Raw genomic sequence first — 27,507 nt, forward strand, 5'->3', positions numbered from 1 at the left:
ATAGCTAGAAGAGATAAGAATGCCTTCTTAAATGAACAGTGTAAAGAAATAGAAGAAAACAATAGAATAGGGAGGACCAGAGATCTTTTCAAGAAAATTGGAGAAATGAAGGGAACGTTTAATGCAAAAATGGGCATGATAAAGGACCAAAATGGCAGGGACCTAACAGAGGCAGAAGAGATTAAGAAGAGGTGGCAAAATTACACAGAAGAACTATACAAGAATGAGCTTAACGTCCCTGATAATCACAATGAGGTGGTCACTGACCTCGAGCCAGACATCCTAGAATGTGAAGTGAAGTGGGCCTTAGAAAAGCTGAGCAACAACAAAGCTAGTGGAGGTGACAGTATTCCAGCTGAGCTATTCAAAATCTTAAAAGACAATGCAGTAAAAGTGCTACACTCAATTTGCCAGCAAATTTGGAAAACTCAACAGTGGCCACAGGATTGGAAAAGATCAGTTTACATTCCAATTCCTAAGAAAGGCAGTGCCAAAGAATGTTCAAACTATCGCACCATTGCACTCATTTCTCATGCTAGTAAAGTCATGCTTAAAATCCTACAAGCTAGACTTCAGCAGTATGTGGATCGAGAACTACCAGAAGTGCAGGCAGGATTTCGAAGAGGCAGAGGAACTAGAGATCAAATTGCCAACATACGCTTGGTCATGGAGAAAGCTAGGGAGTTCCAGAAAAACATCTACTTCTGCTTCATTGACTATGCTAAAGCCTTTGATTGTGTGGATCATAACAAACTGTGGCAAGTTCTTAAAGAGATGGGAGTACCAGACCATCTTATTGGTCTCTTGAGAAACCTATATGCGGGTCAAGAAGCAACAGTGAGAACTGGACACGGAACCACTGATTGGTTCAAAATTGGGAAAGGAGTCCGGCAAGGCTGTATACTGTCGCCCTGCCTATTTAACTTATATGCAGAGCACATCATGAGAAAGGCAGGGCTAGATGAATCAAAAGTTGGAATTAAGATTGCCGGAAGAAATATCAACAACCTAAGATACACAGATGATACCACTCTAATGGCAGAAAGTGAAGAAGAACTAAAGAGCCTCTTGTTGCAGGTGAAGAAGGAGAGTGCAAAACTTGGGTTGAAACTTAACATTAAGAAAACCAAGATCATGGCATCTGGCCCTCTCAATTCCTGGCAAATAGATGGGGAAGAAATGGAGGTAGTGACAGATTTTATTTTCCTGGGCTCCAAGATCACTGCAGATGGGGACTGTAGCCAAGAAATTAAAAGACGCTTGCTCCTGGGGAGGAAAGCCATGGCAAATCTAGACAGCACACTAAAAAGCAGAGACATCACCCTGTCAACAAAAGTGCGTATAGTCAAGGCTATGGTCTTTCCAGTTGCAATGTATGGTAGTGAAAGTTGGACCATAAGAAAGGCTGAGCGCCAAAGAATTGAGGCCTTTGAACTGTGGTGCTGGAGAAGACTCCTGCGAGTCCCTTGGACTGCAAGGCGATCAAACCGGTCAGTCCTAGAGGAGATCAATCCTGACTGCTCTTTAGAAGGCCAGATCCTGAAGCTAAAACTCAAGTACTTTGGCCACCTAATGAGAAGGAAGGACTCCCTGGAGAAGAGCCTAATGCTGGGGAAGATCGAGGGCAATAGAAGAAGGGGACGACAGAGAATGAGGTGGCTGGATGGAGTCACTGAAGCAGTAGGCGTGAGCTTAAATGGACTCCAGAAGATGGTAGAGGACAGGAAGGCCTGGAGGAATGTTGTCCATAGGGTCGCGATGGGTCGGACACGACTTCGCAGCTAACAACAACAAAATATTTTAAGAAAAAATATATATTCAGGAAAGGGAAAACACTTAAAAAAGGTGAAAGTAGGAAAAGTAAAAAAGGGATTCACAAGTACAAAGAAATTAAAACTTTTCAATATTTCATTAATTGATTGTAACTAAACATATTTCCCCTTCATGGATTACTGCCTTGTCATGGCGAAGGGGCTTGCGTAATTCAATGAAGCTATGAGCTATGCCGTGAAGGGCCACCCAAAACGGAAAGGTCATAGCAGAGAGTTCTGACAAAACGTGATCCACTGGAGAAGGAAATGGCAACCCACTACAGTATCTGCCATGAAAACCCTATGGACAGTACCAAAAGGCAAAACGATATGACGCTGGAAGATGAGCCCCTCAGGTCGGAAGGCGTCCAATATGCTACTGGGGAAGAGCAGAGGGCTAGTACTAGTAGCGCCAGAAAGAATGAAGCGACTGGGCCAAAGCCGAAAGGACGCTCAGCTGTGGATATGTCTGGTGGTGAAAGGAAAGTCCGATGCTGTAAAGATTCTTTCTCCATAGGAACCTGGAATGTAAGATCCATGAATCAAGGAAAGCTGGACATGGTCAAACAAGAGATGACAAGACTAAACATTGACATCTTAGGTATCAGCGAACTAAAATGGACAGGAATGGGTGAATTTAATTCAGATGACCATCAGGTATACTACTGCGGGCAAGAATCCCTCAGAAGAAATGGAGTAGCCTTCATAGTCAATAAAAGAGTAGGAAAAGCAATACTGGGACACAACCCTCAAAATGACAGAATGAACTCAGTTCGAATCCAAGGCAAACCATTCAATATCACAGTAGTCAAAGTCTATGCCCCAACCACCGGTGCTGAAGAGGATGAAATTGACCGGTTCTATGAAGCCCTACAGCACCTTATAGAACTAACACCCAAAAATGATGTCCTTATCATCATGGGGGATTGGAATGCTAAAGTAGGAAGCCAAAAGATAACTGGAATAACAGGCAAGTTTGGCCTTGGAGTGCAAAATGAAGCAGGGCACAGGCTGATAGAATTCTGTCAAGAGAATACGATGGTCATAGCAAACACTCTTTTCCAACAACCCAAGAGACGGCTCTACACATGGACATCACCAGACGGTCAACACACAAATCAGATTGACTATATGCTCTGCAGCCAAAATGGAGAAGCTCTATACAGTCAGTAAAAACAAGACCAGGAGCTGACTGTGGCTCAGACCATGAGCTTCTTGTTGCAAAGTTTAGGCTTAAATTAAAGAAAGTAGGGAAAAGCGCTAGGCCAGTCAGGTATGAATTAAATCATATCCCTGTTCAATATACAGTAGAGGTGACAAATAGATTTAAGGAATTAGATCTGATAGGCAGAGTGCCTGAAGAACTATGGACAGAGGTTCGCAACATTGTACAACAGGTAGCAACCAAAACCATCCCAAAGAAAAAGAAATGCAAGAAAGCAAAATGGCTGTCTGAGGAAGCTTTGCAAATAGCTGAGGAAAGGAGGGAAGCGAAAGGCAAGGGAGAAAAAGAAAGATATGCCCAATTAAATGCAGAATTCCAGAGAATAGCTAGAAGAGATAAGAATGCCTTAAATGAACAATGCAAAGAAATAGAAGAGAACAATAGAATAGGGAGGACCAGAGATCTTTTCAAGAAAATTGGAGAGATGAAGGAAACGTTTCATGCAAAAATGGGCATGATAAAGGACCAAAATGGCAGGGACCTAACAGAGGCTGAAGAGATTAAGAAGAGGTGGCAAAATTACACAGAAGAACTATACAAGAATGAGCTTAATGTCCCTGATAATCACAATGAGTTGGTCACTGACCTCGAGCCAGACATCCTAGAATGTGAAGTGGGCCTTAGAAAAGCTGAGCAACAACAAAGCTAGTGGAGGTGACAGTATTCCAGCTGAGCTATTCAAAATCTTAAAAGACGATGCAGTAAAAGTGCTACACTCAATTTGCCAGCAAATTTGGAAAACTCAACAGTGGCCACAGGATTGGAAAAGATCAGTTTACATTCCAATTCCAAAGAAAGGCAGTGCCAAAGAATGTTCAAACTATTTCACCATTGCACTCATTTCTCATGCAAATAACGTTATGCTTAAAATTCTACAAGCTAGACTCCAGCAGTATGTGGATTGAGAACTACCAGAAGTACAGGCAGGATTTCGAAGAGGCAGAGGAACTAGAGATCAAATTGCTAACATACGCTGGATCATGGAGAAAGCTAGAGAGTTCCAGAAAAACATCTACTTCTGCTTCATTGACTATGCTAAAGCCTTTGATTGTGTGGATCATAACAAACTGTGGCAAGTCCTTTAAGAGATGGGCATACCAGACCATCTTATTTGTCTCTTGAGAAACCTATATGCGGGCCAAGAAGCAACAGTAAGAACTGGACACGGAACCACTGATTGGTTCAAAATTGGGAAAGGAGTCCGGCAAGGCTGTATACTGTCGCCTTGCCTATTTAACTTATATGCAGAGCACATCATGAGAAAGGCAGGGCTAGATGAATCAAAAGTTGGAATTAAGATTGCCGGAAGAAACATCAACAACCTAAGATATGCAGATGATACCACTCTAATGGCAGAAAGTGAAGAGGAACTAAAGAGCCTCTTGTTGCGAGTAAAGAAGGAGAGTGCAAAACTTGGGTTGAAACTAAGCATTAAGAAAACCAAGATCATGGCATCTGGCCCTCTCAATTCCTGGCAAATAGATGGGGAAGAAATGGAGGTAGTGACAGATTTTATTTTCCTGGGCTCCAACATCACCGCAGATGGGGACTGTAGCCAAGAAATTAAAAGACGCTTGCTCCTGGGGAGGAAAGCCATGGCAAATCTAGACAGCACACTAAAAAGCAGAGACCTCACCCTGCCAACAAAAGTGTGTATAGTCAAGGCTGTGGTCTTCCCAGTTGCAATGTATGGCAGTGAAAGCTGGACCATAAGAAAGGCTGAGCGCCAAAGAATTGAAGCCTTTGAACTATGGTGCTGGAGAAGACTCCTGCGAGTCCCTTGGACTGCAAGGCGATCAAACCGGTCAGTCCTAGAGGAGATCAACCCTGACTGCTCTTTAGAAGGCCAGATCCTGAAGCTAAAACTCAAATACTTTGGCCACCTAATGAGAAGGAAGGACTCACTGGAGAAGAGCCTAATGCTGGGAAAGGTTGAGGGCAAGAGAAGAAAGGGACGACAGAGAATGAGGTGGCTGGATGGAGTCACTGAAGCAGTAGGCGTGAGCTTAAATGGACTCCAGAAGATGGTAGAGGACAGGAAGGCCTGGAGGAACGTTGTCCATAGGGTTGCGATGGGTCGGACACGACTTCACAACAACAACAACAAAACATATTTTATCATTTAAAACCTGAAAATTGTTCTTAAACTCTACATAGACTATCAATATCAGGAACAGTAGTCAACACAGTATGAGTCATACAATGAAATTGTAAACTATGATAAATCCTCTCCCTGCTACTAGGTTCATTTTAATATAAGAATTTCTATAAAACTGAATATTAACATACAAAGAAGACCTCATTTTGGATGTGATACAAATTCATGTATAAAATTGTAATTTAGGAATGGTCTCTCTCTACATAATATCGACAGGACACATTTTCTATAGGATTATTTAATCTAACATTTTTTCCCCACAATGGCATACTAGCTATGTGTGAGAAGCTCACAAAGGTCCAAAAAAACTCCAAGCATTTAAAAAATATTTTGATGACCTCCCTAGCGTAATATATGATTGATACCTGAAAGGAGAAGGCACATGAATGCATATGGTAAAAATGTCTAATTTTTTTGGAATGCAAAACATTTCATGTATGAAATGCCAGATTTTGAATTCAAAGCAATTGCTTCAAATTTGGAACAGGCTGTTTGAAATATACAGAGACATTTGTACACACATGCATACACACACAATCTTAAGTATAATTGGCCACCAATTTTTTGAAGAACACAACTAATAGATCCAGAGCAGTTGGGATTTATCAGTGGACCATTCTAACTAGTCCTCTATCATTGTGTGGATCAAGGGGATCTGTGATTTATAGTTAGATGAGGAAGTGATTTATTTGTGGCAAAACATTGATGTTAATGTCCTCCATGTTCAGGTCATGCCTCATCTCAGTAGTAATGGTCCACGTATTTAATTTTTTTCAGCTATAATGTGAAGTTAAAACCATCAAGAAAATTTTGCATCATAATTATTTTAAATGCATCATGTTGAATTGTGTGCTCCATTATGACTATAATGTACTCCCCAGAACATATGTATATACTTTCAGTTTTATGTTCTTTTCATAGGAATAATTTATGTTGACAGCTAATTTGTGTGTGTGTGTGTTTCTTTTTTTAGAACTGGATAATCTTAGTGATACTCCTTTTTCTGGTGATGAGGAAAATGGTGGACCTGATGAAATAAAAGCTGAAATCAATGGCAACTGGAACCCTGTAACATCTATTGATGAAGCTAAAATCAATGCCAAAGCAAAGAGACGATTGAGAAAAAATTCCTCTAGAGACTCTGGAAGAGGTGACTCAGTGAGTGATACAGGTGAAGCCCTGAAAAGTGGAGTCATTGTGCCAACAAGTCCAAAGGGAAAATATCTGGATAGGCGGTCTCGTTCTGGAAAAGGAAGGGGCCTACCAAAGAAAGGTGAGTGCTCTTTGGGGTTTTCTAGCAAATAGCAATAAGAGGGTGGCTTTTATTTTGCTTTTTTCTTCCTGTCAGTCCTTTGTTGCTTTTATTTATTTTAAGCAATAAGATGAGCAACAAAGAGATTTGAAAATCCAAAACTCTTAAAGTGTAATATTTGTCTTAGAATTCTTTTAAAAAAAGTTAAGATTCCTAATTTTAATATTGACAAATTATTGATTTGTTAATTTAAATGAAGTGATTTAAAAGAAGCGTGTGTGTGTACACACACACACACACACACACACACACGTATATCACTGTGATCTGGTTTTTACATTTGGTCTTAACCTCACTCCACCCTTTTGGCCAGGTGGTGCAGGAGGCAAAGGTGTTTGGGGAACACCAGGGCAAGTATATGATTTGGAGGAAGTGGATATTAAAGATCCCAACTATGATGATGATCAGGTAAAAATGCTTAGTTTGTTCCTTGATAGTTCAAAATGAGTCCATATAGTCTGCTTTCCTATTATGTGCAGTGCTACTGCGGCTACTAATTTATATTTATACAGCTCTTCTGTAATTATTATATGTATAACCGGCTGTGCAGGACTTCAGATCTGATTTTAAAGAGATTTTTGGAATGTGCAGAAATACAAATGCATTGTGGTTTTTACTTTCTGCTTTGAACATGTTCCCTTCCTTAGCCCCACTTTTAAAAGGTGAAGTTGTTTTTGAGTCAGCTCTCTTGGTGACTTCATGGAAATATCTCTGTACTTGTAGTCCTCCATTTACAACCATTTGTTTATTGACTACTAAAAATTACAATGGTTCCAGATGAAGGGACTTATGACAAAGGCCTGAATTTCTGACCAATGCAGCAACTCCACAATCACCTGATCAAAATTCGGGCACTTTGCTCACCCTTAATGTGCATTGGAATGCTGCAACTCTGTCCTTTTCACCATTGGCCAGGAGGCTTTGGTTGACTAGATCCACTGATGTGCTCGGCCTAACTGGCTCAGGCTGGAAGGCTTCAGTCGGTTAGGCCCAGCAATGTGCAGGCCTTCTCCCTCCCCCCAGGCACTGCTTAGAAGTCTAGTCTTTTCCCTGCTCCACCACTCCTGGAAGGCCCAGTGGTGCACAGGGCGCTTCCTTGCCTCCTCCTTACCTTCCTATGCCTGGAAGGCCTCAGCAGGTAGGCCCGGCAGAACATGGGCCTCCTCCCTCCCCCCAACTCCTGTTCTGAGCCAACCTTGACAAATGTTGCTTCTCTAACCTTGAGGAAGATTGCCTCTGTCTTGAGGAAGAATGACTTCACTAGCTTTCTAGCTGAGCCTCACCTATCAGCACCTGCAGGAAAGGGAAAGGTAAGTAGACCCATGTATGGTGGAGCAGGAATAAGGCCAGGCATTTTGGGAGTGGAGGGCAGGGATGAAGCCAAGGTGTTGCTGTGCCTAGCTGGCTGAAGCCTTATGGCCTAAGTCAGGTTTCTATATGCTGGTGAGAGCCAGTCCTCCAAAGACATCCCTGACCTGTTCAGTTGCTTAACGATTGCAACAGGGAGAGCTGGGATTGTTTGTTGAGCAAGGCAGTTGTGGTTGTTTCACTTAACAACTACAATAACTTACAACTAAAATTAGAGATTCAATTGTGCATATAAGTTGAGGACTAACAATAGTTTTGGGGACAAACATATGAAAATGGTTTTCCACTCCCTTTTCCCTAGAAGTTTCATTGATTTGCCAGTTTAATTGATATCGCTGATATTTGTTGGTTATCTTATATTTGAGTAATAATCTGTTTAAACCTGTTTGATTTTTGAGATTAGCTAAGCAAAATCGTATGCAATGCTAAACATATTTAAAAAGTTTGTACAAATCCTTGACTCTAAAATAATTAAATACCTTTGTTTTAAAATTTGTATATGTAGCTGGAGAGGTATTCAGCACACTGAAGTTTTTAAAGGCCTTTTTTCTGGCCCCAGAATTTTTATAATGTTCAGATATATTAGGTATTCTACCTTCAAGATTTTAACTGTTGTTGTTAGTTGCGAAGTCGTGTCCGACCCATCGTGACCCCATGGACAATGTTCCTCCAGGCCTTCCTGTCCTCTACCATCTTCTGGAGTCCATTTTACATTTTGTTATTTTACCATAAGAGATTAAGGTAGAAGAGAGGCAAAGTGGTGACAGAAACAGCTGAGTAGTAGCAAAATACAGGATTTCAAAGTCATACTTGTTTTTCCCTGACAAGTTTGGGATTTGCAATATAGGTGAAGATCACATTGACTGGGTTTATATACTAAGCTATAGCATGATTCTGCATGTTTTTGACTGCTTTATTTTTGAATCCTGTGTGAATTAGCACAATATTAAGTGTGTTGTTTTTATTTTATTTCTGTAGTTTAAAAATCCTGTTTTACACTTACAGTATAAACATAGATTTATGGGTCTTCTTTTTATATTACATTGAGATTTGTGTAACCTAAAATGTTGTTATTAGTGGAATACATGGAAATTAATTTAACTATAGTTATTATTATACCTATTTACAGAAATGACTTTACTGGACAAAGCTTATTAGCTTTTACTGAACAAAGTATTAAATAGACAATGATTTGGAAAGCCTATAAACTTTTACATTCAGCAGATAAATATTCTTAATATCCACAATATATTTGTTTAGTAAAGTATTTTGTCTTTGTTTGAAATAGGATAACTGTGTCTATGAAACTGTAGTTCTACCTTTGGATGAAAAAGCATGTGAAAAAACACTAACTCCAATAATTCAGGAATATTTTGAACATGGTGATACTAATGAAGTTGCGGTATGTCTAATTACTTTTCAAAGGCAGATAATGAAATTTAGAATGTCTAAAGAATGGAGTCTCTCAGTCCCTTAGATTTTACTGTATAATTTTAGTATATGTAATAAGTACTTGTATAAATAAGATTTTTAAAAGAGTTTTGTCATGCTATTACTATACCCTTTATGCTTTACAATATAGGCATATGTTTGTTACTATTAGATTTGAAATAGTTTATACCTGAAGTTGCAAGTTTCAAACAGTCCACTTCAAGTTTAGGACAATTAACTTGTATTACTAGAGATGGACCAGTGCCATTCTGAGTATTCCAAAAGCGCTCTGAACTCAAAAGTGCTGTTTTGATTTTAAATCACCTTCTGTTTGTTCCCATCTAAAAAAATTCTACAAATTTTGAAGCAAAAATATTTTCTGTCCACCAAATAAATTAACTCACCCAAAAAATTTCTCTAGCAAAATGGGCTTGTAAAAGAACTAATTTATTCCTTTGTGTTTATTATATAGACTTTCAAATTATAACACTCAAAAATAAAATGACAGTTTACTTTCTACTGTTCTAGGAAATGGTGAAAGATCTCAGTCTTGGTGAAATGAAATATGGTGTTGCAGTGTTGGCTGTGTCATTGGCATTGGAGGGAAAGGCTAGTCATAGAGAAATGACTTCAAAACTTCTTGCCGACTTATGTGGGACAGTTATTTCCAAACATGATGTGGAAAAGTCATTTGACAGGCTTTTAAAAGATTTACCAGAATTAGTACTGGACACACCTAGAGCTCCACAGGTTGGTTTAGTACGTCTGTTTCTAATAACTGCTTCAGTCCTAATCTGCATTAATACTTGAAGTAAAGTATTTTTGATGTAAATATGAACGGTAGATTCTTCTTCAACTAAAAGGTTTGGTTTCTGAAATGGATAGATCAGCCAAATCTGCCCAGTTTCAGAAGGTAAACTCTAGTGTAGGGACATGGTTTATATCTCAAATTTGTATTTGGTTATGTAAATTATATTGAATATTTGTTTCATTCTTACATAGGCCACCTTCATATGTAACATTTTGAATACTCTTTTTACTAATCTCTTTGTCTCAGTATATTCTAGTTGATGTATTAGTTTGGGTTTACCAAAGTTTACTGACAATTTACATTCTAACTACTCAGAACCATATTTTAGTATTGTAAATACAGGGAGTGCAGAATTATTAGGCAAATGAGTATTTTGACCACATCATCCTCTTTATGCATGTTGTCTTACTCCAAGCTGTATAGGCTCGAAAGCCTACTACCAATTAAGCATATTAGGTGATGTGCATCTCTGTAATGAGAAGGGGTGTGGTCTAATGACATCAACACCCTGTATCAGGTGTGCATAATTATTAGGCAACTTCCTTTCCTTTGGCAAAATGGGTCAAAAGAAGGACTTGACAGGCTCAGAAAAGTCAAAAATAGTGAGATATCTTGCAGAGGGATGCAGCACTCTTAAAATTGGAAAGCTTCTGAAGCGTGATCATCGAACAATCAAGCGTTTCATTCAAAATAGTCAACAGGGTCGCAAGAAGCGTGTGGAGAAACCAAGGCGCAAAATAACTGCCCATGAACTGAGAAAAGTCAAGCGTGCAGCTGCCAAGATGCCACTTGCCACCAGTTTGGCCATATTTCAGAGCTGCAACATCACTGGAGTGCCCGAAAGCACAAGGTGTGCAATACTCAGAGACATGGCCAAGGTAAGAAAGGCTGAAAGACGACCACCACTGAACAAGACACACAAGCTGAAACGTCAAGACTGGGCCAAGAAATATCTCAAGACTGATTTTTGTAAGGTTTTATGGACTGATGAAATGAGAGTGAGTCTTGATGGGCCAGATGGATGGGCCCGTGGCTGGATTGGTAAAGGGCAGAGAGCTCCAGTCCGACTCAGATGCCAGCAAGGTGGAGGTGGAGTACTGGTTTGGGCTGGTATCATCAAAGATGAGCTTGTGGGGCCTTTTCGGGTTGAGGATGGAGTCAAGCTCAACTCCCAGTCCTACTGCCAGTTTCTGGAAGACACCTACTTCAAGCAGTGGTACAGGAAGAAGTCTGCATCCTTCAAGAAAAACATGATTTTCATGCAGGACAATGCTCCATCACACACGTCCAAGTACTCCACAGCGTGGCTGGCAAGAAAGGGTATAAAAGCAGGAAATCTAATGACATGGCCTCCTTGTTCACCTGATCTGAACCCCATTGAGAACCTGTGGTCCATCATCAAATGTGAGATTTACAAGGAGGGAAAACAGTACACCTCTCTGAACAGTGTCTGGGAGGCTGTGGTTGCTGCTGCACGCAATGTTGATGGTGAACAGATCAAAACACTGACAGAATCCATGGATGGCAGGCTTTTGAGTGTCCTTGCAAAGAAAGGTGGCTATATTGGTCACTGATTTGTTTTTGTTATGCTTTTGAATGTCAGAAATGTATATTTGTGAATGTTGAGATGTTATATTGGTTTCACTGGTAAAAATAAATAATTGAAATGGGTATATATTTGTTTTTTGTTAAGTTGCCTAATAATTATGCACAGTAGTAGTCACCTGCACACACAGATATCCCCCTAAAATAGCTATAACTAAAAACAAACTAAAAACTACTTCCAAAAATATTCAGCTTTGATATTAATGAGTTTTTTGGGTTCATTGAGAACATGGTTGTTGTTCAATAATAAAATTAATCCTCAAAAATACAACTTGCCTAATAATTCTGCACTCCCTGTATACACATACCACTTTTAAAAAATCATTACAAAAATTACTGGTAACAGAATAAAATGAAATACATTTACTTGCAAACATTTCCTAAATGAAGTGCTAATGATACTTTTAAGGGAGAAATGTTTTTGCATGAGTTAATTTTAAATGAAAATGTTTTCATTTGGTTAATTGGTTCTTGTCTTACATTGAATTTCCTGTATACATATTTCCTTCTGTTTTGTCCTATACATTTGAATGGGGGAAAAACCCACATTGGAATATGATCTGGAGTTAAGAGGTGGGAGTAAAAGTAAACATATCTTTTTTTTCTCTAGCCTGAGCATTTCCAAATGTATGTTAAGTAACATTTTATTTATATACACCTTTTATACATTTTATATATACCTTTTATTAGCAATCAAATGATGATTTGTATTTTCATCATCTCTGGTAAGTCCCTACTTTTTCCTAAATTGTAGATGGAGAAGTGGAAGGTTGTTTACATTTAATTGTGAATCTACTGACATATAGTTATTACTCAGCTTGTGCCTCTGTTAAGCTGTGTCTTGTTTAAGACTATATATATTGACTAAGTGAAAGTTGATTAATTGCAGTGATTGAAGTGGTAAGCAAGCATGTGTATAAAATAGATTATGGTTTTCAGATTGTAATAGCTGGGCACCTGTTAAGCTCAAAACCAAACAAAATCTCATAGTGGCTTAGTTAGATGTTTTGTCTAGTCTTAAATAAACTGAAAAGTAATTTACTTAAAATGTATATATTTGCTTTTTGTTTTGAGAGTTATGGTAAAAATGGAGGGGTTACTTTGAGTGAAAGATGCAAGCTAACATGCTAGCTTTGCCCTGTGTTGCTGCATATGCCCAGCAAGGAAAAATGGTCTCTTGTTTATTTCTTTCCCCCCATTTTATTGGTATATTCTTGTTTGGTACAGTATTGTATCTGTCTCAGCTTTGATCTGAAAAAAATGTTCCTTTTCTTGGCAGCTGGTAGGTCAGTTTATTGCAAGATCAGTTGGAGATGGAATATTACGCAGTAGTTACATAGATGGTTACAAGGGTACTGTGGATTGTGTTCAGGCTCGGTAAGTGGTTTGCCTTGCAAATTTCAGCCATACATTACATCCACCAGTTTTTAAATACTTTATAATTTTAATTACCAAGTAAAAGTTAGATAATGATTGTTTTGTGATTTTGCAAGAAAGTAAGTATTCCAAAACAGCAATAAAAGGACAAGATACAGGGAAAGGCAGGAAGTTAATGGAAGGGATTGTGATAATGGATGTTAAAACCCATTTATATTAGATTTGTATAAAAAGTACTGCAAAAATGCAGTGTAAGGTATCTTAATATGGAATTGTCAAATGAGAACAGAAAATTCAGACTACAAAATAAAGTTCTAGCGTAGTTCAGACATACCATCACTGTTAAATGTTTTATTTTTATCTTGATTAAAGAATATAAAGATAATTTTTATCTTAATTCTCATTACTACAAAACCTAAACTAAGCTGTTCAAACTTGTACCATAAAATAGTCATGTTTGGCTTTAATTGTGTTTTCTCAAACAAGCCAAAACTGATTGAGTTTCATTTAAGTTTTATGATGGTTAGGATGTTGAATAGTAATGGAAAGATTCAGGTCCAAATCCTTACTTGAACTGGAATTCATTGGACATGAACTTGGAATCAGCTTTTGTGTTTGAGTGTATCTTACCTAATAGAATTGTTGTTCTGAAAATAAAGTTTGGAAAAGCTCTCGTGCGATACCTGTATTTGAACTCTGAGAAGAGAAAATGATATTTTGGAAGACACATTGTACCTAATTTAAAAGCTAAAAAACCCTTTTGTTAATGACTCCTTGCCATGCTGCAGCAATGTGTGATACTGAGAAGATTCATCTGTCAGTGCTTTAGTACTGCGTCTGACCAAATTGGTAATTTTAGGATTTTCAGATAAAATTGTTGACTATATTTATTTACAGCTGCTTGTACTGCATATTAAGCAACTCATTACAATCCATTTCTTTTATAGGGCTGCTCTGGATCGAGCTACTGTACTGCTGAGTATGAGCAAAGGTGGAAAACGCATAGACAATGTATGGGGCTCAGGTGGTGGGCAGCAGTCTGTGAAACATCTTGTTAAAGAGGTAATTAACACCCAATGGTTTGTAATTTGTTTCATTTTTAATCATGGATTCAAGATAATTCTGGCCTGAAGCAACACATTTTTAAGCCCTTCATTTTTGGTCCTCACCTAGGTTTGTACCTGACCATTCAGATAAAGAAAGCAAGTGGACAAATGTCTCCTACAATTTTTCATTTGTCCACTAATTCTTTAGGCAACATTATTTTGTGCAGTTCTTCCTGCTGCCTCATTCAAAGAAAGCATTAAAAAGCAAAGAAGATAGTTAATTGTTCCACTTCTGTTTTCTCAGAGGTTGGAGCTTATACAGTACTGTTGCAAAAGTAAAAGTACAAGGGGAAAAGAACAACAAGATGACATTTTAGGAAGTACAGTAGCTGCTGCTTCCTTTTTCTATATTTACTCTTTCTGGGTGTCAGTAACTTGGTCCTGCTGTCCAAAGAAACAAGGATCAGACAGCAGTTGATGCCTCATTTTTCTTGCATGGCTTTATGAGAAGATCTGTTGAATGTTTTTCTTTTTCTCTTATTTGCATTACCAAAAAACCCAAAGTAAACTGAACTTCAATTTTTGTTTGGAGTATATTAACTGGCTATAGATATGTAGTAATTGTTGTTAAGAAAATCAGCTGCAGAATTGTTACAGACTTTTTTTCTTTGTTAAATTTTACTGTTTCTGCAGCTTTAAGAAGAAAAGTAAGCAGAAGAAGCAGCAATAGTTCTGTGCTGCTTGCTGTGAATTGGGTGGTAGAGAAAGAGCACAGCATGTATTTGTGATGTTGCATGAAGTAATCTTATAACTTGTAATGGTGCAACCAATCAAGGATTGGCATGGTGTGTTTGTGCCTAATGGTTCCTAACTCTAAAGTCAGATCTGACAAATATATACGGTATATCAAAAGTCATGATATGCCTATAGGCAATTTATCACACAAAAATACATTAAATATTTGAATTGCTTGCTGTTTTCTTCTGAACACTTGATTGTTCATTGATGCATTATCTTTGAACATTACAATAACATTTTCTACGAATGTTCATAAAATATATTAATAAAATAATGATATTAATAAAACAGTGACTGTCTGTGAGATCTGACTTTTATTAGTATGCCCTGTGTATTTATTAGTTTGCAAGTTGAAAATGAGAAATTCAAAGAAAATAGAAAACTACAGCCTAAACATAATTTTTAAAAAAAAAATCATTTTTTTTGTTATAGACTGTGTGAGGGTATTTGTATAATAAATGTGTAAATATTGCTATGTGCTGTTTGCATTTTGATTGTTTTTTTAACCCTAGTTTTTAGCCTAATACAGTGTTATCTTTTTAATTTAATAGATTGATATGCTGTTGAAGGAGTACCTTCTTTCAGGAGATGTTTCTGAAGCGGAACGTTGTCTTCAAGAGTTAGAAGTACCCCATTTTCACCATGAACTTGTATATGAAGTAAGGCAGGAATAAAACAAAAATTGGCACCAATTGTTTAGTAATCAAAAAATGCCAATATACAGGAAATATTACGACTTCCTGTATGTAGTTTATACAATTATATTATCTGTAATGGTTGTCAAGCAACCTAGGCTACACAATACTATTTTAAGAGCTTATTTTAATAAACAGTACATTTTAAATAAGTTCCTTTCTGCAGTAATTGGTCCTCTCGAAGCTCATTCAAACTCTAAACTCAAACTCTTAAGAATGCTGAATATCCTAGATTTTAGCCTCTGGTATCTGCAAGTAAGATGGAAAGACCTACTACCTGAAATCATGGAGGCCAGCTGACAGTAATGTTGACATATTCTAAGTGGACTGGTGAATGTGACACAACAGCAATCTTGCCTGAGTTGTTTTATATATTTTAAATGTGTATATTTTATATACGAAGCAAATTTTTGCAAAAAGCGAACCTGAGTAACAAAGTTGTAATTGAATAGCACCAGCCTCTTGGATTCTAGTCTCTTTTTGACCCTAATGCAATAGATAGGGCCCATTCTGTAGTGCATATTTTTTACCATTGTAATTAAAAATTAACGTTGACTTTACATTTTAGGCAGTTGTGATGGTTTTGGAATCAACTGGAGAAACAAACTTTAAAATGATGCTCAGTTTGTTGAAATCCCTCTGGAGATCTGCTGTCATCACTACGGACCAAATGAAAAGAGTAAATGTGCATTATACATTCCCAAGTATTACCCATTAATATTTTAATATTAATATTTGATAAGTAGATTGCCTTTATTTGTATTCACCAAGTGACATTAATTTTTGTGCTCTAAATTAAGATTAAAAAAGTAAAGGTTCCCCCGCACATGCGTGCTAGTCGTTTCCAACTCTAGGGGCCAGTGCTCATCTCCGTTTCAAAGCCGAAGAGCCAGCGCTTGTCCAAGGACGTCTCCGTGGTCATGTGGCCAGCATGACTAGATGCCAAAGGCGCACGGAACGCTGTTACCTTCCCACCATAGTGGTCCCTATTTTTCTACTTGCATTTTTGCGTGCTTTCGAACTGCTAGGTTGGCAGAAGCTGGGACGAGTAACAGGCGCTCACTCTGTTACGCGGCACTTGGGATTTGACCCGCCAAACTGCCGACCTTCTGATCGACAAGCTCAGCGTCCTAACCCACTGAGCCACTGCGTCCCTTCCAAATTAAGATTAGATAACACAAAATGTTGATTTTGTTACATAATGGAAACTGCTTCGCAGAAGATCAATGTCAGAACATATAAGTTTATTTTGATTGGGAAGAGACCTTTGCCTTTATTTGCTACTTCATCTATTTATCTGAAAATGCTCTGTTTTAGAACTTTTATTTATTGAAATGAAAATTTAAAGGTAACAAAGATTGACTCTATATAGAATCACTCTGAAATAAATATTTCCATCTAATATTGATGTTGCAGGGCTATGAACGTGTTTATAATGAAATCCCAGACATTAATCTTGATGTTCCACATTCATATTCTGTACTTGAGCGATTTGTAGAGGAATGCTTTAGTGCTGGAATAATTTCAAAACCATTAAGGGATCTTTGTCCTTCCAGGTAAACATTTAAGTGTATGTGTGTATATTTATGTTCATGTGTTTCAGAAATAACTAATAAGTAAATTGCATACTCAGTTATTCAGGTGAATGTCTCAAATTTTAATAGCTTCTTTTAAAGCTAATATTTAAATGTCTATAATGTAGGCTTGCCCATATTTTGTTGGTAATGGCCAATTTTAATGTCCAAAATTAAGTTGCTTAAAACTGTCTACAAAACCATTTTTAAGACTACCTAATGACATGTTGATGTCTTTATAAATATCTAATGACATACTGTTGCTGAAATACCAGCACCATACAAATTTCTAAGCACCATACAAAACTCTTATTACTGTTGTTCAGTGACATATAGTAACCCTGCATTTTCTACAAAATAGGCAGAGTTTTATTTTCCATATTGAATTTTTCATAGTTTGCTTTTATTTGGATTAATACTTTATCCGTACTGCTAGGTTGCAGCTAGGCATGTGTAGATAATAGCTAAAGTCTCACTTATTCAAACCATTAGGGATACTAAATTTTTTACATTTGCATTTAAATTTATTTATTTTTTCAAGACTTAGACATATTGCCAGATTCTGTTCTCAGCTCAGCCACATTTTTTGCCATTTCTGAAATATTTTGTAATTAAATTAAGGATAAATTCAATTTTTATTTATTAAAGATTATTTTATTTATTTGAAGAGCCTTGGTGGAGCAGTGGGCTAAAGCCTCCTTAAGTAACACCAGCTTCCTGCAATTAGTGCAGGTTCGCATCCCACCAGGCTCAAGGTTGACTCAGCCTTCCATCCTTCCGAGGTAGGTAAAATGAGGACCCAGATTGTTGGGGGCAATAAGCTGACTTTGTAATAATGCCACTTGGGGGGGGGGGCAAAAGCCCTAATAAGCAGGCATATACATAGAATGAAGGCTACTGCTAAGCACATTGGTTTGTGCTTAAATTGTAAGCCGCCCTGAGTCTTCGGAGAAGGGCAGGATATAAATGGGATTAAAATAAATAAAAAAAAACCTATTCTGATTTTCATTGGTTATGAAGAAAAGTGTTTCTTCTGGGATCTATGTTTAGCCTTAATCATGTTTGAAAGAGTTTCTTCATAGCTTAATGATGGTATCAGCTATTTATTTCCTCTCACCAATCTTAATTTTACAAGCAGAAAATCTGGTAATTAATGTCTGTATGTAGCTGATATACACTTGATCAGATGTTTACTTAATGTATAATTTTCCCAGATTGATAAGATAACTCTCCAGCCAACTAAAAGAATAGTGGAGTTGCTGAAATGATATCTGTATTTTATTTTAGGGGAAGGAAACGCTTTGTAAGTGAAGGAGATGGAGGACGCCTGAAGTCTGAGAGCTACTGAATATGTGAATGAACTCTTGCAGCTGTAGATGTTTAAAGGGAATATATGTGTATATATTCTATAGTAATAGTTGCTTAACACAGTTCATTTATTTTTAAAAGATGCACTTGTTTGGGGCACTAATAATTTCTGATGGTTATATAAACTTGTGTTCATGCAAGAAATCTTCCAACTTTCATTTCTCTGAACCAATGGTTGGACAGAAAAAATAACCCCATCTATGAAATTTGCAGAACAAGGCAAATTTATGGCACTTTTAAGTGCCATAAATTCAATCCAATCATTCCATGTTTTGCATTAATGCCTGCCTGCCATTCCTTCCTTCCTGAGGACAGAATTTTGTGATAAAATCACTGGTTTATTGAAAACAATGGGTTATATTAAGCTGCTAGAGCTCTATTTTGCTGCTACAAAGACAGAAAAAAAAGTTATTTGTTTTAAAGGAGCTAAGAAGTTTAGTATGATCAAAACATATTTTTCAGGAGATGATCTTGGTCTTTAGTTCAGCAAATGGTAGCTGGAACATCTATTCTTTTTCTATAGGACTGGAAAAAGGGCAGTTATGACAGAATGTATTGTAAAATAAATTTGTGGAGCAGATTCTTAACTTCTAAAAGTACATGTTGATTTGCATTTAAAATTATATCTAAATCTCACCTTGGTCCCAAAAGGAGCTACATGTTCGTATATTACTTGATTTCATCAGTGAACTAAACTTGGGAATAAACAAGCACAATGCATGTATAAATATATTCTTCCTTTTTTACGTATCTTTAGTATGTGGGTGTATGTTGTAAACTAGGTTCCATTGAGACTAATCCTATACAGTTGCTGATATTCCTGTTTTTTCATAAATGTTAGGAGCAACTTTCCCTTTGCCTGAGGCTGCAATTTACTAATCTGAGCAGTTGTAGAGCCATAAAAATTCTTCTAGTAACATGCCAGAAGGGTTGGGGTTGAAAGTTTAGAGGTTTAAGACTGGATTTGGGAAGAGAACGCCTCTGGAAAGCATACCACTCCCTTTTCCACTAATAAATTTCAGTAGCATTTGATGTTCCTGCAGTATGTTCGCATTTTAGAAATACTTTTGCTATATTCAGACCTGAATGCTGAAATCCTACTAGCTAATTTAATTACAATCATTGTAAGTGGGGACTGACTAGTCTTTCTAAAGCACCCTCTTACTCTCTTTATGCACAATGAGTAGTGCATTTTTATTTCCATTGCATAGTTTGTGTCTTGTGACGACGACATTCCAGATGAATATTAAATACATCATAAGTTCTCTAATAACAATCTCTTGAACTTTCTAAATCTGGTTACATGATGCAGTAAGTCATGATTTAAGAGCTGCATTCAAGTAACACAAAGTCAAAATCAAGAAATCTCTTTATGGTTCAGAATATAGGAAACCTTGGTAGCATAATCGTTTATTTAGAAATTCCACTAATACTATAACAAGATATGCAGCTTGTAAAGCAAGAAGGTGAATGTAACTTTGCTACTATTTTCCAGACATTATTTACAAAATTATAACACAAACATGTAGACATTTATCTAAAATGCATTTGATAAAAAGACTTCACCCATTGCATTGCTATATACACTAATATAGACGAGTAGGAACATCATGTATTCACCACTATTGCAAACATCATGTAGGTTTCTCATTGATCAAGAGCAGATGTTGAACACTGCTGTGCAGCTTGTTCCTGTTGTTGAATAATTTCTTGTGCTTCACGTTGCATTTTCTCAAGTTTTTCCAAAGTAACAGATTTTAATGGCAGCAGTTTGGGCTTGCACATCACCATGGTAGTTACATCTTCTACTGCCAACATGCCTAAAACAATAAAAATAGAATGTCTAATAATGTCAAAGAATAAATTCATATATATCAATTAAACAGATTCATGTATTACAGTTCCTATTTGGATCCCAATAAAATCATCTGTGTGTATATCAGGGTATACGTAAATACTGCAAAACAGGAGATGATTTTTCATATGAGACAATTTTACACATTAACATTTCAAATTTGATACTTTCCAACTTCACTTTCAAAATGGAATCACAGCATTTTAGCTGGCAAAATCTATTTCAGAAAGAGGTTATTTAAAAGGCAGAAGTCCACAGACTGGAAAGGTTGGGGACTGCTGCTTTAGGGCAAAAGGGAAAAAATAAACTTGTTTCTGTAACTGATAATTTGGGAAATGGAAATCATCCAATCTACCTTTGGCTATCTTGGTCTAAATCAAGTTCTAGTTGGTGAATGTTGCTATTTGAGCAAAATCACTGATCTTTAGTCTGAAATAGGCTCACATCTTTGCCACATAGACTTATATACCGCTTCACAGTGCTTTACAGCCCTAATTGGTTTACAAAGTCAGCAGACTACTTTAAAAGGTAATGATATTATTCCTAGTAAGGAAAGGTGTATGAGTGTATTTTTCATATATATAATATAGAATGGTAAATTAGTGTAAAACTAGTTATCTGTACTTTGTGACTTTATTAAACTAATTTTTACAGCTTCCCAACTCACACAGGTGATTCTGGATAGCTTACAATATTTAAAAACCCATCACATAAGACCCCACCCTCCCTTAATTTAAAGTAAAAATAAGTGCAGAATTCTTACAGAGGACCCTGGAAAACATTAAGGTGGATTTTGCTTTTTTTGCATTCTTAAGTAATGCTGCTTACCGTGCTTGGGCAAAACCTCCCGAAACTTTGATTCAGACATTCCGAAAGTGACAAGGTAGGCTCATTACAAATAAAGGAAGTTTCTGTAAAGAGAAATGGTATTAGCCGTTCAACTTAGTACCGTTCTTAACTAAATTCAATGATTCGGAACTTTACAAAAAAGGTTCTGATTAATCAATGGGGGCCTGGCGTCTCATCTCATCTCTCACAAATGGCACAATCCAAATGCCTAAGAAACGTGGTTTCAAGCTTAGCCAGAAACGCAAAACACTTTCTTCGGCCCCTTTACCCACGGCCTGAACTTGCGCCTTGGGGTTCCTTCTCCCCACAATTTTTCCGGCTCCGGTCTTTGAGCTCCCTTTTGGCGGGGAAAGAAGAAAACCTCTTATTTCAAAGGCAGCAAAGTGCTGCCATCGCCTCCCCCCCCCTTTCTTCGTTCTTGTTCCCTTATCTCAGGGGTCTTCAAACTTGGCCCTTTTATGACTTGTGGACTTCAACTCCCAGAATTCCTCAGCCAGCAAAGCTGGCTGAGGAATTCTGGGAGTTGAAGTCCACAAGTCATAAAAGGGCCAAGTTTGAAGACCCCCTGCCTTATCTCATTCCGCGATTCTTGGTCCGCCTTACTGTCTTTTCCCTCCGGGCTCAGCTTTGGAAACCTTCCCAAAATCATTAACCGCAGCCAGCGAGCCCCGCACTTCGCGAATATTCCTTTTCCTACCGACCGCCGTCAAAGGAACCACCCGTCACCGCGCTCCTTGCCCAGCACGGGAACGATAGAGAGCTAAAGCAGCGGCGCGGCCAAATTCTAGACAGGGCGCCGCCATATTGGCTAATAAGGGGAAAAAAAGCTTGGTTACTCTTAGCAACAGATGAGCCCAACCGATGACTGAAAGGGGGAGAGAGGAACGCACGGCGCGAGAAGACCGCGTTTTGTTCTACTTTGTGATGATTGCAGCGCTATTGGAGTACCAGGTTGAGTTCGAGTATCGCCTTATTGATTATAGACGTGGGGAAGCGGGAGCGAATTCAGAAAATGCCTGCCCAAGCTGGAGAGGTTTATCTTACAAAAGAGAAAGTTAAAGGCAACACAACGGGGTGATTTGTGCTTTGTAGTTTGAATTTGATCGGTGTTCTTCAAACCTGGCCACTGTAAGATAAGTGGACTCAACATGCTGGCTGGGAAACGGAGTTGGAAGTCCACACGTCTTAAAATTGCAAAGTTTTAAAAAGCACCGATTTAGATTACTCTGTGGTGCTATTATTCTGTTATTAGATTGTTTGTTATTGGCTTTCTCTTTTAATTCTGTGCTTGGAAATGGACAGATCTAACGATCTATCAACATTTTTAAAGGGCCATTTAGTGACCATGTCTGTAAAGAGATTTATATTTCATATTAATTAGTTAACATCTCGGAAACCTTTTTAGAATTCATACTTTTCGTTTTCTCACTTTAGAAGGAACAATGAGCAAGGAAGCAGGTTATACTTACTTGCTTTCAAGCAGCAAATATTTTACTACGTGTTGTAGAAAAGTAGCTTGAATGAATTATTTCAGTTCAAATGAAACAAAAGCAAGCAACTTTTTTTTCTTCCTATCTACAATGGTATTGTAAGCTTGTAATTTGAAGAATAAAATATAAATGGAAATAGGCAAAAGCAAACACACTACCTTAAAACAAAATATACGGTAACCTGAAAAAGATGAAACTGCTTTAGGGTGTCCGTGACAGGTTACTGTATCTGCTTATCTTCCAAATCTAATTTTGCTCTTTGTATCTGGAACTTTGCACAACCCTACAAGCTACTTGTTTGGGGCTACATTATGGGTAAATTTAAAGCAAGGAGTGCTTACTCCCTCTCTCTTTGTAGTCTTGTTTTTCCTAATATCCTCTTACCAAAGTGTGGAGGGGAAAAATACATAGTTTTATATAACTGTCCACCTTGCAATTATAGCTCTGACCCTTGATCTTTTTTAGAGAGATAAGCACATTGCAGGCATTTTACTGCAGAAGTGCAGTAAAACACGATTACTTACTAATACTATCACACCAGTAATTGCTTTTGTGTATGAAAAGCTATCCTATATGCATTTTGACTGTTGTCTAGTAAATGAAGCCTTTCAATCTGATTTAATAGATATAATTAAGAGACATTTAGAAACCATTAGGAATTAATCAGAAGAGGACTGTAATGTAATAACTTGAGGGTTTGTTTTCCTGAAAACATTTGTAGAAAATAGGTCAATTCAAGATATGTAAACAGTTCATGTCCAAGATGGCCAAATTAATATAGTCTCCTAGTTTATAATTTAGCTGAGAGAAGTGTGAATGATATAATTCTGAATCTGTTCCATTTTAAAGTCTTAGTTTTACTTAACAAACCCAGCCCCCTTTTTCATATACCTGCAAGTATAAGGATAAAAAATGCTAGGCTGAAGTCGTTTGCATATTTGCTTGGTAGAAAGTATCTCTGAACTCAACAGAGATGCACAGATTTATGCTATGAAAAATGTTTCTAGTGTTAAGGAATTGAATTGTGCAGATCAATTTATTTCTCATCTTTATGGCAAAAAATATAAAATAATAAAAATAGTGTAAAACAAAATGTTTATATAATCTTCATGAATAGTATTTATTTAAAATTGTTGGCAGCCGAACTCCAATGAATGAGGTACAAAACTAGACCAAAGATAATATTAAATATCACAGACCAAAATATTATAGAACAAAATATCAAAAAACTGGCCATTGAACAAATGTTGTTGTTATTTGCAAAGTCGTGTCTGACCCATCGCGACCCCATGGACAACGTTCTTCCAGGCCTTCCTGTCCTCTACCATCTTCTGGAGTCCGTTTAAGCTCATGCCTACTGCTTCAGTGATTCCATCCAGCCACCTCATTCTCTGTCGTCCCCTTCATCTCTTGCCCTCAATCTTTCCCAGCATTAGGCTCTTCTCCAGTGTGTCCTTCCTTCTCATTAGGTGGCCAAAGTATTTGAGTTTCAACTTTAGGATCTGGCCTTCTAAAGAGCAGTCAGGGTTGATCTCCTCTAGGACGATCGCCTTGCAGTCCAAGGGACTCGCAGGAGTCTTCTCCAGCACCATAGTTCAAAGGCCTCAATTGTTTGGTGCTCAGCCTTTCTTATCGTCCAACTTTCACTGCCATACATTGCAACTGGGAAGACCATAGCCTTGACTATATGCACTTTTGTTGGCAGGGTGAGGTCTGTGCTTTTTAGTGTGCTGTCTAGATTTGCCATGGCTTTCCTCCCCAGGAGCAAGTGTCTTTTAATTTCTTGGCTGCAGTCCCCATCTGCAGTGATCTTGGAGCCCAGGAAAAATCGAACAAATAATGAACCTTAATCTGGGCCTGGGACCAACTCCCATGTTTTCAAAAGAAATTAAAGAAAAAAGTTATATTAATCTGCATGAGTTTTCAATATTTGTATGAATCATAGAATTTAAAAATCCAGACTCAAACTAAGAGTCCACATAAATAATTTCATTGATAACCTCTGTATTTTAGCGTGGGGTTGTGGCCGTGAATGCTGTGTAATTAATTCATTAGCCTAAAAATTACAACAATCCAGTCTTTCCAGACAAGGAGAAGCTATGGTGCCAGGGGGAACAGGCAACTGGGAAAGAGCAGGTGCTCTTCTTGGGTCTAGCTGTGGTAGTGCCTTGATACAGGGCAAGGAATGTAGCCATCGTTTGTCTCCCTTGTGGCAGAACTTGCTTTCTTCTTAGCTGCGAGTTGTTGGCCTCAGTGGCTGTGATGAGCCCAATGAATGTCACAGTGCTGCCAGCACTGTTCAACTATGTCCCTAGAGAGGATTGAGTTTCTCATTATGACAGGCAACCTTCTGCTGTGATTCTGGCATTCGCTCTCCTGCTATGTACAATGAGTGGGAGCTTTCTATTGTTCTGGGCCACAGATATTCTCCTCTTTCTTCCCTCTTTGTCTCTGTCTAGTGTAGACCATCTGTCTACTTTGCTCTTGCTTCTCCCTACACCCACAGAAATGGGTATGGAGCATGCAACCTCACCAGCCAGAAAGAGTATACTCCAGAGGGCTTATCTTTCATTGTTGCTTGCCACAAAAATGTCATAAACTGCTATAAAATGTCATAATCCTGGTATATATTTATTTTAAATATGTTCTATAATTACAAATAATATTTTGTAGTTTTTAACCTGACATGTTCATAATTATACTTTAATCATTCTACTTTAAGGTGTATAATAATGGATATGGTATAGAAATATATTAAATACATTCAATATAGAAGGCGTTAAAAGTAGGAGAAGGCAATTGCTTGTAACTTTCATACCTAAAGTCATTCTAGCATGCCAGAGAAGTCTAACTATATCTAGTAAAATCTAGTAAAACGGAGAGGAAGTGGGGAAACCTCTTTCAAATGCAGACAGATAAAACCACCCTATAATTCAGTAAGCCCTCTATGTACAGTACTGCACTAAATTTATTTTGGTCAAAACCTACATTTTGCCCAAGAAGCCTAGGATTAGTAATAAGCTTCTTAAATAATGAAAGTACTCATTTTTAATCTTTGTTTAAATGAACCCAACTAAAGGGAGTTCTTTGAAAAGGAATTAACTTGCTGCCAAGCCTTACAATATGCTTGAATGCTGATCAACTGCCTGCCGAATTAAGAACACTCTGCTACAGGAAGCTTGCCCAAGAATCCAGCTTGGGTTCTGTTTTATGTTAAAAGTATCTTTCAAATGACATAGCCAGATCCAAAGTAAAATTTAGCATTCTATTAAAACAAGCATTAAATGCTTACATAATCATCTACAGCATTGTTTCTATCTTAGAACTGATATTTTTTTTGGTTCTGCATTATCCCAAAATATGTTGCTGTTTCAGTTTTCATTTTTAGACAAAAATTTATATTTTGCTGTCCTATGTAAATTATGGTTTTGGACTATATATGGTGGCGCAATGGTTAGAATGCAGTATTGCAGGCTAATTCTGCTGATTGCCGACTGCCAACTGCCGGCAGTTCAACTCAGCCTTCCATCCTTCCAAAGTCGGTAAAATGATGACCCAGATTGTTGGGGGCAATATGCTGACTCTGTAAACCACTTAGAGATGGCTGTAAAGCACTGTGAAGTAGTATATAGCTATAATTTAGCTATTGCTAAATCCAAAATAAAAATCAAGTTAATAATTGTTATGTTAATAATTCATCAGATATTCTTCCATCAGTATTAGATTAAATAGTAATGCCATAAGGCAATTGACATCTAGGTCAAAACAATCCAAACATTCAAATTCATATACTCAGTAATTACAAATATAATAAATTAAAACAATCAACTCTCTTTTAATATCACTTTTTTGTCTGTTTCCTCAGACAAATTATTTGATAAGGCCAATGATAGAAATCTGACTATTTTTCCTCCCTAGCAGTGTCCATTCAGTTCAGAATGATTCCATTTTACTTTTGAAGTTGCCCACAAAATCATTTTTGGGAGTTCTAAGGCAACTTGGAAAAGGGTGAGGTCAAATATTTATTTCCTCTCTTTGTTCAGTTGGTGGTAAACTCAAGAGAATATAACATTAAGCAACAGTGCCAACACCCACTTGCCATAAAATTTAAACGTTCTTAAAAGTTGTTCCAACAATATTTCTGTACTTTAAAAGCTATATTTTATTTATGGCAACGAAAACATAATACTTTAGCTATGTCAAAGGAACTTCTGGAGGTGCCTCTAAATTTCATTGCAATTTCCCCAGTAAGTCATGCAAAAGGTTTTTTTTGCTAGCTCTTAACAAAGATTCTTAAGTACACTAGACAATGACATTTCTCCAGATTTTTTTTCCAGTTTTAGATCCTGGTATATATCTTAAACTCTCAATATTTCCAGTAAAAATGTTGTCTGCAAACTGTCAGAGTTCAGATACTGTTTATTTGATGCATACCAGACTATATGGAGTCCCCAGTAATAGTGGGCAATTTCTTTTTAAAATTACTGAGATTGTGTTACGCAGAGTTTCTGAGTAGGCAATAACAGTAAACATCCTTCTACCAGTCTGTACAGTAGAGGAAGGGCCGAACTGAGGAGCAAGCTTTTCTTCTCCCACATCCAGGATGGAAATCAAAAGGACTGGTTGAGAAGGAATGGTAAAATCTGTTCCAGTTTCAACAGTCAACATTTGTGAGGGGTCTTGCTGCTTGCTCTCTATGAGATTGGTTGTTTTTTTTTTAATCAGTGCTAGTCT

General features: G+C 37.5%; 1 protein-coding gene and 1 long non-coding RNA gene across 3 annotated transcripts in view; one reads left to right on the forward strand and one right to left on the reverse strand.

The window, feature by feature from the left end:
- The window catches only part of PDCD4 (programmed cell death 4), a 36,461-nt gene extending 17,738 nt beyond the window's left edge, over positions 1 to 18,723 (forward strand). For both annotated transcript variants that reach the window (XM_083365010.1, XM_083365009.1), the window contains exons 4-13: positions 6,168 to 6,467; positions 6,820 to 6,914; positions 9,163 to 9,276; positions 9,834 to 10,055; positions 13,001 to 13,098; positions 14,046 to 14,160; positions 15,494 to 15,601; positions 16,206 to 16,316; positions 17,054 to 17,193; positions 18,499 to 18,723. In XM_083365010.1, coding sequence (XP_083221136.1) covers positions 6,168 to 6,467; positions 6,820 to 6,914; positions 9,163 to 9,276; positions 9,834 to 10,055; positions 13,001 to 13,098; positions 14,046 to 14,160; positions 15,494 to 15,601; positions 16,206 to 16,316; positions 17,054 to 17,193; positions 18,499 to 18,559 — 1,364 coding nt within the window. In that variant the 3' untranslated portion in view covers positions 18,560 to 18,723. The remainder of the gene's footprint in view (positions 1 to 6,167; positions 6,468 to 6,819; positions 6,915 to 9,162; positions 9,277 to 9,833; positions 10,056 to 13,000; positions 13,099 to 14,045; positions 14,161 to 15,493; positions 15,602 to 16,205; positions 16,317 to 17,053; positions 17,194 to 18,498) is intronic.
- LOC310641764 lies at positions 2,204 to 8,775 on the reverse strand. The gene is made up of 3 exons (XR_014492772.1): positions 8,470 to 8,775; positions 7,726 to 7,799; positions 2,204 to 2,332 (listed from the first exon to the last, which is right to left on the reverse strand). It is a non-coding gene; the product is annotated as an uncharacterized lncRNA (long non-coding RNA).
- Positions 18,724 to 27,507: the final 8,784 nt, after the last annotated feature.

This window comes from Vipera ursinii (assembly GCF_947247035.1).
Source record: "Vipera ursinii genome assembly, chromosome: 5".
In the NCBI taxonomy this organism is placed as follows: Eukaryota; Metazoa; Chordata; class Lepidosauria; order Squamata; family Viperidae; genus Vipera; species Vipera ursinii.